Source organism: Ochotona curzoniae, unplaced genomic scaffold, assembly GCF_017591425.1.
Source record: "Ochotona curzoniae isolate NIBS_2020 unplaced genomic scaffold, NIBS_Ocur_1.0 patch423, whole genome shotgun sequence".
In the NCBI taxonomy this organism is placed as follows: Eukaryota; Metazoa; Chordata; class Mammalia; order Lagomorpha; family Ochotonidae; genus Ochotona; species Ochotona curzoniae.
In genome coordinates this window covers 705,996-721,872 of record NW_024466999.1, presented here as the reverse complement: position 1 = coordinate 721,872, position 15,877 = coordinate 705,996, and the positions used below count along the sequence as shown (strand labels likewise).

General features: G+C 51.1%; 1 protein-coding gene across 2 annotated transcripts in view; it reads left to right on the top strand.

Annotated features, from left to right (window-relative positions):
- The window catches only part of LOC121167746 (cocaine esterase-like), a 35,920-nt gene that overhangs the window by 10,224 nt on the left and 9,819 nt on the right, over nucleotides 1-15,877 (top strand). The window contains exons 3-12 of one of the 2 annotated variants that reach the window (XM_040997332.1): nucleotides 8,502-8,640; nucleotides 9,249-9,382; nucleotides 9,464-9,722; nucleotides 10,126-10,224; nucleotides 10,490-10,630; nucleotides 10,738-10,818; nucleotides 10,985-11,129; nucleotides 11,514-11,651; nucleotides 11,984-12,056; nucleotides 12,435-13,195. The exons of the other annotated variant lie outside the window; for it this stretch is intronic. Of the exons in view, the coding sequence (XP_040853266.1) occupies nucleotides 8,502-8,640; nucleotides 9,249-9,382; nucleotides 9,464-9,722; nucleotides 10,126-10,224; nucleotides 10,490-10,630; nucleotides 10,738-10,818; nucleotides 10,985-11,129; nucleotides 11,514-11,651; nucleotides 11,984-12,056; nucleotides 12,435-12,621 (1,396 nt within the window). The 3' untranslated portion in view covers nucleotides 12,622-13,195. Of the gene's footprint in view, nucleotides 1-8,501; nucleotides 8,641-9,248; nucleotides 9,383-9,463; nucleotides 9,723-10,125; nucleotides 10,225-10,489; nucleotides 10,631-10,737; nucleotides 10,819-10,984; nucleotides 11,130-11,513; nucleotides 11,652-11,983; nucleotides 12,057-12,434; nucleotides 13,196-15,877 lie in introns of those variants that run through there. 2 annotated transcript variants of the gene reach the window in all.

The following is a 15,877-nucleotide window of genomic DNA, read 5'->3' as shown; positions in this document are numbered from 1 at the left end:
ATCCCAAAAAGTGTGAGTGCCAGTGCCTGGAAGTGCTGGCGAAGGGTGAGGGCACAGGGACAGTGCCCCCAGGGTGGGAGAGCCTGGTCCTCTCCCACTGAGAGAGAGTGAGGAGTGAGCCCAACGGGAGGGTCTGAGTGGAGTCTTCCCCTGAACTAGCTTTGGGACAGGTTCAGGGGTGATATTGAGGCTACTTTTATCCTGTGCTTGTGGTTGTCAGACCAAGGGTAGTAATGAACCTGTCTCAGCATTACCTGTCTGTGCCCACCCTCATCTATTGGGCCTTTGCAAGGTAACTGAATCATGTGCTAGAGAAGGTCCAGGTTCCAATTCTAGGGCCTGTCTGAGATGCCAGGGATCATTGTCACCACAGGCACTGAGCAATGGCGGTTGGCAGGACAGTCATCTAGGATGAAAGTGATGGCACCCTACATGCCTGGCCTGGTTATCAAAAGCTCAGACCATGCGTGCAAGGCTCTTGGGGTGTGTCTGTGATCTTTTATCTGCTCATTCAAAAGGCACAGGACTGGAGCCAGCTTTGTAAGCAGCAGGTATTTCCTGGGTAATCCTGGAGTCCAGGACTACCATGTTGACATGTGCAGATGCTGCCATCCTGGGTACCAGCAGCACCTGTGTAGAAGCTGCCCGTGTCCTCCACGTGATCTCATTCAGCTCACCCATTACTAATATAGCATGAATGTTGTTTCGCTTACTGTGGCACCCAACATTTAGGGTGCATGATGGGAAACACATCAGCACCTGTTCAGCATAGAGGCCTCATTTTTTACCTGTTTTCAGTGTGCTGAGTGGGTTGACTCACTGGACACTGAGCATCCAACATGGGTGACAGGGATCCCAGCACCAGAGCCATCACCATCTCCAGCCACCTGACACCACCTCTCAGAGTACATATTCCCAGAGTGGAGCTGGAGCTCGGGCTGAGGGCCACACTCTGCTGAGGGCCATAGGATGCACAAGCAGCCCCTGCACTGCCGGGCCTCATCTGCCCTGTGCTATTCCTATAACGCCATCTGCAATGACTCAAACAACTGCACAGTTTTTTTTCCTGAGCAGTGCCTCCTGCATTATGTAAAGGCTCCAATTTTCCCACGTTCTAACCTACTAACATCCTAACTCTTAATGACCTGCTGCCATTTGCTGTCTTTTTTATTATGTTTTGAATCTATTTCACTCTTCATGTCGCATGCTGCCCCCTGCCTCTTTTTTCACTTTCTTCTAATTGTGATGCTCTACTGAAGAAACCAGTGGACATTCGGTTTTCCTGGGGCGCAGGTGGGTGTCACAATGTAGACTCAACTGATGGTGCACTGTAGGTATCTATGAATCATTCCTATGTTCCCCAAATGCTCTGTGCATGTGTAACTCTGTTCTAGATGCTTCTTCAGGATCTTGTTCTAAGTTTCAGCTATCTTTATTGGCAAGCCTCCTGCACAGTGTTGTGTACTCTCAATAAGAAATCCTTGGTGCTGGGTGTCTGTCTTATTATGAGAAAATATGTCCTGGAGAGGTGGCCACATCAGCAGTGTCTGTTAAACCGGCATCCCAAGTGGGCACCGGTCCAAGTCCTGGCTGCTTCACCTCTGACCTAGATTCTTGCTCATGTGCTTGGGAAAGTAGCAGACGTTGGCCAAAGAGCTTGGACCCCGCATTTATGTGAGCTCCTGGCTTCAAACTGACACAGCCACACCTGTTGTGGCCACTCTGGAGTGAATCAACATATGGAACCTCTCTCTCTCTTTCTCTCTCCCTCCCTCCCTCCCACTTTCTGTGACTCTTTCACATACATACAAAACAAATTTAAAAAATACCTAAGGGCCCGGCGCGGTGGCACAGTGGTTGAAGTCCCCGCCTTGTACGCCCAGGATCCCATATGGGCGCTGGTTCTAATCCCAGCAGCCCCGCTTCCTTTCCAGCTCCCCACCTGTGGCCCGGGAAAGCAGTCGAGGACGGCCCAAAGCTTTGGGACCCTGCACCCGCGTGGGAGACCCAGAAGAGGCTCCTGGCTTCGGATCGGCATAGCATCGGCCTTTGCGCTCACTTGGGGAGTGAAACATCGGACGGAAGATCTTCCTCTCTGTCTCTCCTCTCTGTATATCCGCCTTTCCAATAAAAAAATAATAAAAATAAATCTTTAAAAAAAGATACCTAAAATGGAGTGTGACTGTGTTGTTTGTCTTTCTGTGGCTGACTTCTTTCATTCAACATGAAGGCCTCCATGTAACCCTGTTGCCATACATGAGAGAATTTCATCTTCATGGGTGAATAACACTCCGTGGTGTGTCTATGCCACAATCCCTTCCATATTCATCAGTAAGGGAGCCTACCTACTGTTGATAGTTCTAGAATAATCACTGCAGCACAGGTTTCTTCCTGACGTCCTCTTTGCACTTCCCTTGGATGCGGCCCAGTACTAGGAGTGTGGATCACATGGCAGATGTAGATCTATTGCATATGGGTTGAGCTCCCAGTTCCTGGTCTTGCCATGGCACAGGCCTAACCACTGGGGGCATTTGGGGACACTCTTTCTCAGATATCTAAGTAAAGAAATAATGAAACACACTAAAAAGATGAGATGGGGCCTGGTGCGATAGCAGAGTGGTTAGGGTCTTCATCTTGAATGCGCCGGGATCCCATATGAGCCCCGGTTCTAATCCCAGCTACTCCACTTCCCATCCAGCTCCCTGCTTGTGGCTTGGGAAAGCAGTTGAGGACGGCCCAAAGCCTTGGGACCTTGCACCCGCGTGGGAGACCTGGAAAAAAAGTTCCTGGCTCCTGGCTTCAGATTGGTTCAGCTCCAGCCGTTGCAGCCACTTGGGGAGTGAATCATCGGACAGAAGATCTTCTTCTCTGTCTCTCCTCTCTGTACATCTGCCTTTCCAATAAAATAAATAGATCTTAAAAAAAGAGGAGACATGACCAGGGTCGGAAGGGCTGTGAATTAGCAGCGACAAGCAAACTGAGTCCTGAGCTAGGCAGCTCTGAGTGTTGGGGACAGTCACACCTCCTGGGGTTCACTGCTGCAGCCTCAGGAATCATCCTATACCCCCATCTCTGTGGATTTTTGCACCTGCACTGAGAAGGCCTCCAGGCTTCAAAGCCAGCCCTTTGCTCCCTCCTCTCTGTGAGGACAGTGAGCTCAGTGGCTCCAGGGCTAATGGGAGGGTCTCATGGAGCAAGTAGGTGCAGGGACAGGGACAGAAGTGGGGAGGACATGAGCATATTTGCTGGCTTTTGGGTCCACAGCAGAGTTCTGGTGGGTCAGTCAGGTTCTTCTTGAACCACAATCAGTGCCCTGTGAAGGTCGCCCCGCCACTCCCTGCCCAGCCCAAACTCCAGGTTGGGAGTTGCCCTGCACCACTCCCATAGCACCTGGGACAGGCTCTGGAGCAGATAGCACTGCACACACGGACCTGCCTGGGCCCATGGCGCCATATCTTCTGTGTGCGCAGCTCGGCGTCTTGGTCTGTGGGCTTCTGCTGCTCCTCATACTGGGCCTGAATGAGGCTCCCCGCGGATGGCAACTGAGTCCCAGATCGAATTGGCAGTTAGACCTTGAGTATATGGGCTGGTGCAGACAAGAAGGGAGGGTGGTAATGGGGTGGTAACCTTGCATCCAGGATGTACCCAGAAGCTGAAAGAGGATCACGTCTGCCTGGGCCTGAGAGAGTGAGAAGGAAGAGAAACAGGAGGGAGTTCAGGGCAGCTTGTGCAGGAGGGGCTCGGAGCATTTCCCACCTGTGTTTGTGGCTGACCTGAGTGCTGCCCCTTGGTGCTGCCTGCAGGTGCAGTAAATGTGCAGTTAGGGCTTCTCCCACTGCGGTTTGACTCTCAGTTGGCTACCTCTGAGGGGCTCCGGGGAAGGCCACTGGCCCTGGGAGCACAGGCAGCATCAGGCTCAACTGTTGTGAGGAGCCACAGAGTACCCCAGTTCATGAATCTTTTTTCCAGGGGCAAAGGCTTTTTTAAAAAAATTGCTTTTTTTTTTTTTTTTTACTATTCTTACTGAAAAGGCAGATTTAGAGTAAGAACAGAATCAGGGAGAGATTTGTTCCATTCTACAGTTGACTTCAAAAATGACAACAGCAGGAAATGAGGCGATCAGGAGCCAGGAGTTTCCTCCAGACAACCATGTGGGTTCAGGAACCCACCAGCCACTGCTTTCCTAGAAACATAAGCATCTAGCTAGACGGGAAGTGGAGCAGCCAGGACTCAAACACATACAGGATCCTGGCAACAAGAGTAGAAGTTTAGCCTGTAACACCATGCTGCTAGCGCCATTGGTCCTAGAGCCACTGAGCTCACTGTCCTCACAGAGAGGAGGGAGCAAAAGGCTGGCTTTGGAAAGCCAGGAGGCCTTCTCTGCAAAGGTGTGAGAATCCCCAGAGATAGGGACGTGGGATGATTTTCTCTGGGGGTGCAGGGATGATCCCTGGGAGGCCATGTCCACATTTGCTGGCTTTTTGGTCTGCTTTTGATTTCTGCTGGGTCAGTCAGTTCCCCTTAAACCTCAAATTCCGCCACCATGATGTTCACTCCACCCACTCCTTGCCAAGCCAAACTTTAGTCTGGGCAATGATCAGCTCCGCCCAGGCGCACACAGGGCAGCCTCTGGGTCACACAGCTGGGAGCACACACGGACCTGCCTGGGACCATGGAACCCTACCGGCTTTGTGTGAGCTTCACTGCTATGGCTTGTTTCCTCCTGCTGCTCGTCGTCCCAGGACTGGGTGAGGCTCCCGCGGGTGGCCTGGTGCTGGCAGGTGGGGCATGGGATGATGGGATATTACCCTAGATCCCCGTGTGTGCCCAGGGGCTGAGAGAGGATCATGGCTGCACCGAGTCAGAGACAAAGAGAATGGAGACTAACAGAAGGGGAGCAGCTTGTGGAAGAGATTCTGGGGGAGTTTCCTGCCTGTGTTGGTGGCTGACACAGGTGCTGGCCCTAGGTGCTGCCTTCAGGTGCTGTGAGCATGCAGTTAAGGGTTTTCCCACTGTGCGTTCACCATCTAGAGCTGCTGTTGGCCCAGCTGAGATCCCCAGCTGCTTCTGAGGGGCCCAGGCAAGGTCCTGGGAGCACAGGCAACAGTGGACTGCCAACGGTCTGAAAGGTCACAGGTTCCCACAGTCCATGCACATGATCAGGGGTCAAAGGCGTTTTAAAATCTGTGTTTATACTCTTTGAAAGGCAGATTTAGAGAAACAGGAAAAAAGACAAGGACAGAAATCTTCTGTCCTGGGATTGACCCACAAATGGCCACAAAGGCAAGAGTTGTGCTGATCTGGAGCCAGGAGCTTCCTCCAGATTCTCATGAGGACCAAGAATATTGGCCACCATGTAACTCTTTCCCAAGCACATTAGCATCAAGCTGGATCAGAAGTGGAACAACCTGGCCTCAAACCTGCACATTTGGAATTCCGACACACTGATGGCAGCTTAGCCTAGTACTATCCTCCACCCCATGTGCTTGTGTTTGAAGGCAAAGCTGACCATGCCTGGTTCCTGTCAGTGCTCTTGGATCTCTTATCAGAAGCTCAGGCTGTGTGGGCACCAGGTCTGGGTATGTTTTGACCCTTGATGCTCTGGGTCAAAAGCCTACCCTCCACCCTCTCCCAATCGAATCTACCAAAAGAGATCCACACTCATCCTACCCTGAGACACTTCACTCCCCTACTCCCCTCAACATCTCACTAAAATTCCACTCTTACCTGCCCTTGCCCCACTCTCCAAGTGGTCTTTCTGGAGGATGAGAAGCCTGGCCTTTCCGATGGCTCTGTTACTCATTTATGTATCAATTTCTTTAAGGATTCACTTACATGAAAGCTTGATTTATGAAAGTAAAGGAGAGGTAGAAACAGGAGATCTTGCAGTGGTTGGTTCACTCCCCAGAAGTCCGTGGCAGGTGGAGATGTGCTACGTGGAAACCAGGAACCAGAAACTCCACCTGAGTGTCAGGGGCCCAAGCACCCAGGCTGTCCTCTGCTGCCTTCCCAGGTGCATTAGCAGTGAGCTGGGTCAGAAGCAGAGGAGCTGGGACTCTTGTGGGTGCTCTGATGTGGGATGGTGGCATCACAGGTCACAGTATTTCATGTTGGTTCCACAATCAGAAAGAATACACCTGTTTCTTGGTGAGGGCACAGAGTCTCCAAAAGTCTCCAGATTTTCCCTGCAGGACCACACTTCCACTCACCTGAAAACAGCAGAAAATTGCTTACTTGATCCTATTATCATAAGCATATAGCTCTTTTTTCTCCTAAACACATTCTTACTGTTTAGAGAAGCAAAGGAGGCAACAGCGTTAAAGTGCAGAGCAAGCATTCCATATGAGTGCATGTTTGAGTCCCAGCTGCTCCACTTTTGATCTGGCTAGCTGCCTATGCACCTGTGACAGCAGCACAAAATGGTCCAAGTGCTTGGGCCCCTGATACCCATGGAGGACACCCAGATGGAGTTTCTGATTCCTGCCTCCACCCTTGCCAGACTCAGGTATTATGACTGTTTGGAGAGTGAACCAACGGATGGAGAGTCTCTTTCTCTTGCTTTTGTTCTCTTCTGTGCATGTGTATTTGTGTAATTGTGCCAATGAAATACACAAATCTTCAAAAATAAGGAGCAATCGATTGCTCAAAATCAGCAAGCCACCATGTCTGACAATGAAAGTATGTAACATGTATGTGTGCATGTGCGCGCACAGATGTACAAACTAGATCCAAATCTGCACACTCACAGCTCAGGTGGAAAAAATCCAAAGAACAATGATAGAGCTCAGACCCCAGCTTCTGCTACTGTGTATGTGTTAGACCCCTTTCCTGAGCCAGAGGGAAGGGCAATTGGAAGCAAAATCTTTTACCTCCTCTGCCTAGACACACAAATAATAAAGTCTCTAACCTTGCAAAAGTTGGGTGTTTCTGAGATAGGCTGCCACCATGCTGGTCCTCTGGCAGTCTCCATAGCAGCACTGAGTCCAGGAGCACCTGTTGGAGAAAGCTGAGGATGCTCAAGTTCTTTATGCAAGGTGGCATCATGTTTGCCCAGATGCCTCACAATTGTCCTGACTGCAATGGCACTCAGCCTGGGGTTCCCTCCCCACGGACCATTCTGGTTCCCAGGGCCTCATACAGAGTGCCCACGGTTCCAGTGTCCAGGACTTTCAATGGCATTCACAGCAGTGTTCACCTCAGTTCTCGCCCATTCAGTGCAACCCTGGCCTCAACAATGGAAGCCAACATGGGACTGTGGTCATTAGGCTGGGCTCTTTCTGATCATTTCATTAGGATGGAATCGGGAATGCCCAACCAGGAATCTGTAAAGTGAGTGTGTATACATCTGGGATGGATAACACTGGAATGAGGACAGCAAGGAGGCAGCTGCAGAGGCAGAATAACTGGTTGGGCAGCAGCTGGACTTACTTCCTTAATCATACTTCTCTTCACACAGGCCAGGACTCCACAAGCCCCATCAGGACCACACACTCCGGACAGGTGCGGGGGAGACTGGTCCACGTGGAAGGCACCAATGTGGGAGTCCACACTTTCCTAGGCATTCCCTTTGCCAAGCCACCTCTGGGACCACTGCGCTTTGCACCTCCTGAACCTGCTGAAGCTTGGAGTGGAGTGAGAGATGGCACCTCCCATCCAGCCATGTGAGATCTCTCAGAGGCCCACCCAGGGTAGCAACAGGTCTGGGGTGTGTTTGGGAGCCTATGAGTGCTGGGTCAGTCCCGGCTGCCCTTTCATCCACAGCTCACAGCTGACAGTCTGACAGTCCTCTATGTGCTGTGGACTCTGATGTGAACACTTCCAGTGGGCTTGCCAAGGCTCCTGTCAAGCTCTTTGTTCTGGCGTTGGGACTTCAAGGCCTTTAGCTCCAGATGTTGAAGCTGGAGGCAGAGACCCAGCTCCCCAAGTTCTGCTTTGCCACATCCCTGTGCTGTTAGGGCACTGTCCTGGGTGAGCTTCCCAAGTTGAATACCCAAACGTGCAAGAGTTCCTGACTGCCTCAGTAGATCCTGTGGTTGCCGAGATAGGCACCAGTGGAGGCTGGCACAGCACTGAGCTAACTCCTGCTCCAAAAACAGTGTCCAAGGGATGTGTTTAAATCACGGCTGGAGGCTGTCAAGAGTGATAGGCTCCCAGGACGTGGGCTATCCCACTGCCTTCTCTTGGGAAGAGATGGACATCCACGCACTCAGCACCTGTGTGGGTGGCCCCATGCTCTGAGCCTGAGTGTGCAGAGAAACACAGCACTGAGGTCAGCACGTGCAGGCAAAATTTCCCCCAGAGACCCTGAAAGTTGGTGCCATCCCAGGTTCCCAGCAGTCTCAGATTGTTATCCAGGTTTATAGGGGTATTATGTTGGACTCATGAGTGAGTGGGGTGCAGTTGGGGGAGGGATAGACAGGATCAGGATTAAGTCTGGTCCCAAGTTCCAGCTTAGACCACTGCATGGCCACTGCACTAACATCTGCCTTGGATGGTCCCAGGTGTCCACAGGACCTTGCTGTAATGGAGAAGGATGTAGTGGACACAACGTTGACACTGATGTCCATGCCCATGTCCGAGGACTGCCTGTACCTCAGCATCTACGTGCCTGCCCATGCCCGTGAGGGCTCCAAGCTGCCTGTGAGTGGGAGGCCGGGGCATCTTGATGTGGAAGGACATCCCCTGCTTCTAGAGGATAGAAAAGATGAGATGACTGTGGCATCACGTGCCATGAATTCTAGAGAGATGCTGCCCCTGGTGGGGTCCAGGAAGTTCCTCTTTCCAGGTGTGGGCAGCTGAGCCCTGGGTTTGGGTTACAGAGGTCAAGTAGCTGCCAGAGGTCAGAATGTGTGGGTATGGTGGGCCCAGGACAACTGCAGGACCTTGTGCCCAGGAGATGCCCTCAGATGACTGAGGGCTGCACTTGATGTCACCACACACCACACCCAAGCGACGGGATTTCACTTTCATAGCATCCATGTGCAATGATCAAAAAGGCATCCCTTTCCTTTCTACCCCACAGCAAATTCTGGCACTGACAAAGCAAGCGCTTAACATGGAATTCAAAAATTGCAGCCCAGGGTTATCTGATCATAACTGGAACCTAGGTTCATGGCCAGAATCCTGGAGTCTCTCCAAGCATCTAACTGCATGGGAATCTGCCCAAGTTAAAGCATGGTTCAGAGGAGGTGTTGGTAAATTGGGCTCAGGCGATGGAAAACATGATGGTATTGCTCTTAACTTACCAGGTGATGGTGTGGATCCACGGAGGTGGGCTGGTTATAGGCACAGCATCCAATTATGATGGCTCTACCCTGGCAGCCTTTGAGGATGTGGTGGTGGTCACCATCCAGTACCGCCTAGGCGTCCTGGGATTCTTCAGGTGAGTTTGGGCCTGGGCTAAGTGCTGAGGGAGGAGTGGCCCCAGAATAGCCCTGCCATCCCTGTCCTTTCTACTTCTCAGCACTGGAGACCAGCATGCCAGCGGCAACTGGGGCTACCTGGACCAAGTGGCTGCACTGCGCTGGGTACAGCAGAACATCGCCCACTTTGGAGGCAACCCTGACCGGGTCACCATATTTGGCGAGTCTGCAGGAGGCATAAGTGTGTCTTCACATGTGCTGTCACCCATGTCGCAAGGACTCTTCCATGGAGCCATTATGCAAAGTGGTGTGGCCGTGATGCCTGGCCTCATCACCAACTCAGCTGAAATGATCTCCTCAGTGAGTAAGCCCCAGTGGCCCAGCTCAGGCCCACAGCTATCATCTCCCCTCTCAGGGCCTCTGCTTTTATATCTTTTGATTGGGTACACGTTGAATATCAGGTGCCTCAGCAATTCCTCCTCAGGGATGGCTGAGGTTTTAGGGTCAGAACTCATATACCTGTGCCTCAGTAGAGTCTGAGACTGCTCTGGGCTGCCTTTCTGGGTCCACCTTGTCTGCAGCCAGCTAAGCAGGTACAGCTTACTGAGGCCAAGATGCTCCAAGTCAGGAAGGGAGGTTGATTAGTAGGCATTCAGGCTGCTGTTGTGTACCCATGAATTCTTTTCCTGCATCCGGCTGGCCTTAGGCATCCTCCTTCTCCTCTCCTGTATGGGTCTCCAGCACTCATGAGCTCCCTTCCCAGGTGGTGGCCAACCTGTCTGGCTGTGGCCAGGTGGACTCTGAGACCCTGGTGGGCTGCTTGAGGGCCAAGAGTGAAGAGGAGATGCTGGAGATGACCAAGGTGGGAACCCATTCACTGGTACAAGGGGGTGTTGGTTCTGGTGCCTTTCAAAGTCCCTGGGCTACCAGCTCATGTTCATGCCTTCCTGTCCTCCAAGCTGTTGACGGGCAGGCATGACACTCCATGTAAGCCAGTCATGGGACCCCTAAAGTATGAGTGTGTGTGGGTTGGGGATTTGAGCCCGCAATGGTGAGCCAAGTGTAAGAGAGTAGCTCAAGAAAACTTTTGGCCCACAAACCTTCTCCACTGCCTCGGGTGCCTCTAGGCCTTCAAGATCATCTCCGGGGTGGTGGATGGCTTCTTCCTGCCCAGACACCCCTATGAGCTGCTGGCCTCTGCTGACTTTCAACCTGTCCCCAGCATCATTGGTGTCAACAATGATGAGTACGGCTGGATCATCCCCAAGGTGAGCCCAGTCCAAGTTCCCCATCAGCCCATCACCCAGGCAGGCCTCAGGATGATAGAACCCCTGACCCAATCACTACAACCCATGATTCTCTGCTCACCACTCAGTTCTTGGAAATCCGAGACCCCCAGAAGGAAATGGACAGAGCAGCAGTGGAGAAGCTAATACATCAAAATTCTGAGGAATGGGTGAGGTCCCAAGAGTCATGCCCTCAAAACTTAGTAACCAACGTGAATGCCTCTGGGCTTGGGTAGGAGGTGACCACCACACCTGGTCTTTATCTGGAACTTATCTCAGCTGCCTCTCTCCCTGGCATCTGGCTGTCTCTGACTCTGTCCTTATCCCCTGTGCTAGATGCTGCCTCCTGACATAGAGGAGCCATTGGTAAATGAATACCTGGGGGACAATAAAGACCCCAAAACCCTTATGGCTCAATACCAGGAAATGATGGCCGATGCCCTCTTCGTGATGCCTGCGCTCCACGTTGCACATTTTCAGCGTGAGTTCATCTGTGGCTAAGAAACAAGGGCAGGGTTCTGCCCAGAACTGTCTGTGTCTTTAACTTGCCTGGTCCCCCTCCACACCAGGTTCTCATATCGTTCATCTCAATCTGCCTCCTGCTGGTTCATGAGATGGACAACTCCACCAGGGGACAGAAGAGGAGATGGGGTGGGAGCAGGACTGAGGGAATACATTGTGTCAATATTTCCCAGCTGCAAAGTCCAAGACCAAGGCTTAACACAGGCACCTGGCTCTGCTTTTTTCCCCTTGAACTCTACTAGCACTCTCTGGGTCAGACAGAATGGGCATCGCTCTGCTGTCCTCTTGTGTTGTGCAAACCCAGGAGGGGAACCAACTGTCACCCTGTGTACCTGTCACCCAGGTTCCCATGCTCCTGTCTACTTCTATGAGTTCCAGCATTCGCCCAACTTCATGAAGGACTTACGGCCAACATACGTGAAGGCTGATCATGGCGATGAGCTTTTCTTTTTCTTCAGATCCATTTTCTTTGAGACAAAAGGTGAGGCTTCTTCCTTCCCCATCGTGGGAATGTAGAGTTTGGCTATCCTGAGGAGATAATCTGCCCACTGCATGGATGACAGTGTTGAGACTCAAGATCAAGTACCCCCAGTCTTACAACTCCTGGGGCTGATCCATGACTGCACCATGAGTTCTCCAAACACTAGCCTCTGTCCATCACCCCAAAGAATGTCTGGCTAGAGTGCAGAGCAGTGAGCCTGCACTGGCGAGTGTGGTTGTGGTGGTGCAGTGGACCAGCATTGGTGAGTGTGGTCATGGTGGGCAGCAGGCCTACATCTGCCTGAGCTGACCCTGTGTCCCTCCCTGCTGCAGTGACTCTCACTGAGGAGGAGGAGCTGCTGAGCAGGAGGATGATGAAGTACTGGGCCAATTTTGCTCGCACGGGGTGAGTCGCCCTATGCCATCCTCACTTCCTTAGGGCTGTTGGGACCAAGTGTCTTTAGTCATGTGACAGCACTCTCCCCAGTGGCAGGGCCCACTGTCACACACAGGGCTCCTGGAAACCAGGGATACTCTCCTCATCTACCCATACCTGTGTCCTGCACTTGGCAAAAAGCTGTTGTTCTCAGGCTCTTGCCTTGGGAATCAAGGACTACAGAGTTGACACCAGGGGAGGAAGCAGCTCTCCTTAAACTTGGAAACCCATCCCCCGTAGATCCTGACCCTCATGCTGGATTGGCCTGCACTTGGCTAGGGCACTCAGGGCTCAGAGTTTAAAGGCTCAGGGTCCCTATTTTAACCCCATCTTGACTCTTGTCTACAGGAACCCCAATAGCGAGGGCCTGCCACACTGGCCCATCTTGGACCAGAAGGAGCAGTACCTGCAGCTGAGCACACAGCCTGCAGTGGGCCGGGCCCTGAAGGCCCACAGGCGCCAGTTCTGGACCAAACATCTTCCCTCAGATATACAGGAATTGATGGGGGCTGAGCAGGAGCACACAGAGCTGTAACTGCTCATGTCTAGATGGGTGACCCTGGCTCCACACACAGGCTGTCACTCACCTGCCCTCCATATCTTCTGGCACGCCATTGTGTAAGACCTGCTGCCTAGAGTTCCCTGCCTTGAATACTCTGGGTGTCCTGTGCCAGGTGTACTCAACACCACCCCTGTGAGGCTGTGCCCTTCAGAAACCCACCTTCCTCATCTTGTATTGTCCCTGGGCCCCTCCTGCCCTCACTCCTCCTCTTCCACCCATCTGCTATCTTCCCAGCCCTGGCTCTTCCACACTCAGTGAGAGCTTCTTTGGGTTGTTGCCTACCCATGGGTGCAGTAGCCCTATTTCTCCTCCAAGCACACCCTGCGACCCCAGGTCTCTAAGCAGCCAATATAGGACCTGGGCACCAGGAGTTGCTGTGTCCTGGTGTCCTCAGGCTGCCTCCTCCAATTCCCTCCGTGTTGCCACAGATAAAGGCTCCTTTTCCTTATGGCTGAAAAATACTCATCCCGGTAACCTTGCTGCACTCTCATGCACCTGGTGACTAGCAGCGATTGGGTAAAGATTATTCACCTCAATAAATGTGGAATGCAGATACCTGTTCTACTGTGTTTTCATTTTTGTGGTTTTTGATATTTACCCAGAAAGGAATTTTTGAGATTATGGTAGCTTCAATTTCACTTTTATAAAACCTTTGTTGCTTGATTTTAAAATTAAGACATTTATACAGATAGAGAGAGAATCTTCCATCCATAGGCTCACTCCCCAGATAACTTCAGCTATCATGTATGAGCCTAAACAAAACTGCGCACTTCGTCCAGTTACCATCTGGGTACCAAGATCCAAAATACATAGAGAATCTTTTGTTACTTCTCTCACACCATTACCAGGGAACTTGCTGGATTTGAAGTGGAAGAGCAAGAACAGGACCAACACCCATCAGAAGGCCATGTTGCAGCCAGTGGCTTTGCACACTACACCACAATGCTGGCCCTAATTTCAGCTTTGGAGGAACTTGCATAGAGTTTCCCATGAGATCTCTACTATGTCACCTCCCATTTCACAGCTTAAAAGTGTCCTCTTTTCTCCATATCCCTGCCACAATTGACAGGCTTTCTCTTCTATCAGAATGACTATAATGATTTCAATAGCTCTAATGATTAGTGATATGAGTACATTTTAAATACATTTGTTGGGAACCAGTACTGAGGCATGCTGTCCTGTAGATATAGTGTCCCAGTTCTATTCCTGGATGCTCCACTGCTGATCCAGCTCCCTGATAACGTGCCTGGGAAAGCAGCAGAGGATGGTCTTTCAAGTACTTGGGCCTTCTGCACCATATGAGAAACCCAGAAGCTCCTGCCTGCTGCCTTCAGCCTGTCTTCAGTCTAGATTGGCCCTGGCCATTGTGACTGTTTAGAGAATGAACAGTTGATGCAAGATCTTTTTTTCTGTCTCTGCCTTTCCAATAAGTAAATAAATCTTTAAGCATACACATACATATATATATACATACATATTTGTTAGCCTTGTATACATATTGTGTTATAAATATTCAGATCATTCGGCTATTTTTTTTTATTCTTTTTTGAGGTAGAGGCAAGGAGAGAAAGACAAGGAGATGGAACAAGAGATCTCATCCTCTGAGACATTTCTCACATGTGCCTTGAGGCCTGGATGCCAAAGCAGGGAGCTGTGAACTCCGTCCTGGTCTCCCACGTGGGAAGCTGGTACCTCATCACTTGGACCATCTCCATTGCCTAGCAGGAAGCTAGGGCTAGGAATCAGAGTATGGGTGCCATCAAAGGCACTAGAACATGGGATACAGTCAAGCCACCAACACAAAGGCACTCCGTGATCTGCCCACTTCCTGCATGGCTTGCTGAATTGAGCTTTCTGTATCTGGACAGTCTTCTTTGCCAGGGGAACAGTGTGATTATGTGTCTCCCTTCCCGCCCGCTGCTTGTATCTTCACTCCACCCCTGTTGTTCCCCATGAGGGAGCCTTCTGATTTAGATTCAATCATATTTGTCTATGAATGCTCTGATTGCATGTGCTTTCGAGTTCTTCTCCAAAAACATATTTGCCTACTCAAGGTCTTCAAGTACTATCCATTTAAGAAAAAAAAAAGGTGTTACTGAAGTGTTGCCCTTATGTTTTTGCTGCTTGTAGTTTCATGGTTTCAAGTCATCTATTTCTCAGATTAAAAAAAAAAAAAAAGATTGAGTGTGATTTTCCTGTGTGCTTAGAGATAGGAATCAAGTTTCACTCTTGACATGTGACTGTCCAGGTTTCCCCAGCACAGAATTTGGAAATCATGTCCTCTCTCCGAGATATGCTCTTGGCACCTTTGTCAAAAATATGTTCCCTGGAAATATTAGGTATCACAGGACTTGGCCTGCCCTTCTGGGCACCAAGCCTGTGCACTGTCACAGGCCCAAGAGAATGAATCTTCAGCCAGGTTCCTGCCACCTCAGAGGGAAGAAGTCGAAGCAGAAATATCCTAGGGCACACAAGCAGGATTGACCAAGAGAGCGAAAGAGACTCATGCTGAGTGAGGGCCAACCCACATAAAGAGGTACCCATCCTGACAGGCCAGAGAGTCCTCTGGGAACAAATAGAGGAAGCAACAACCCAGGAAGGAGTCCCAGGCATGGTCAAGAGCAAGAGAGGGCCCCTTCCCCATCCCATTCTTATATTTTTATTCCTGTGGAAAGGGTGGTAACTCAATTGAATAAACAAGCACACAGGAACTTGTACCTGTGGAACCCTTACTGGGATGTGTACAACCCTCCCTATGGAGCAGCACTTTTGGACCACATGGATGTCTCCTTCCTCATCCTGATGAGGCACACGTGCGTCTGGGCATGGTCCGATGAGACCAACTGACTGGGGAAGAAACGGACTCTCGGGGCAGGGCTCTCAACTCAGCTGTGTCCCCTGCCTGGCATGACCAGCTGGCTTCCTTGTCAAGGGGAGAAAAGAACTGGTGTCAGATCAGGGTGCGGAAATGGCAAACACTGGGCCCTACCACCACCAGGACAGGGAAAGGCCACGGAGGGTGGGCAGGGAGGGCAGAGTTTCTCAGGGGACGGGCCAGGAAGCCCAGCGAGCACCAGCACGAAACCTGGAGCTTTCAGGATCCGGCCCAGTCGCACCTTCCAGACTTAACTTGGGGCCTCCCTACTGAAAACCCCAAGCCCAATTCTCCTTTTGTGGGGATATTAACTTCATGCTTCCTCTTTGAAGGCTTTCTGGGTTTTCCAGTCAC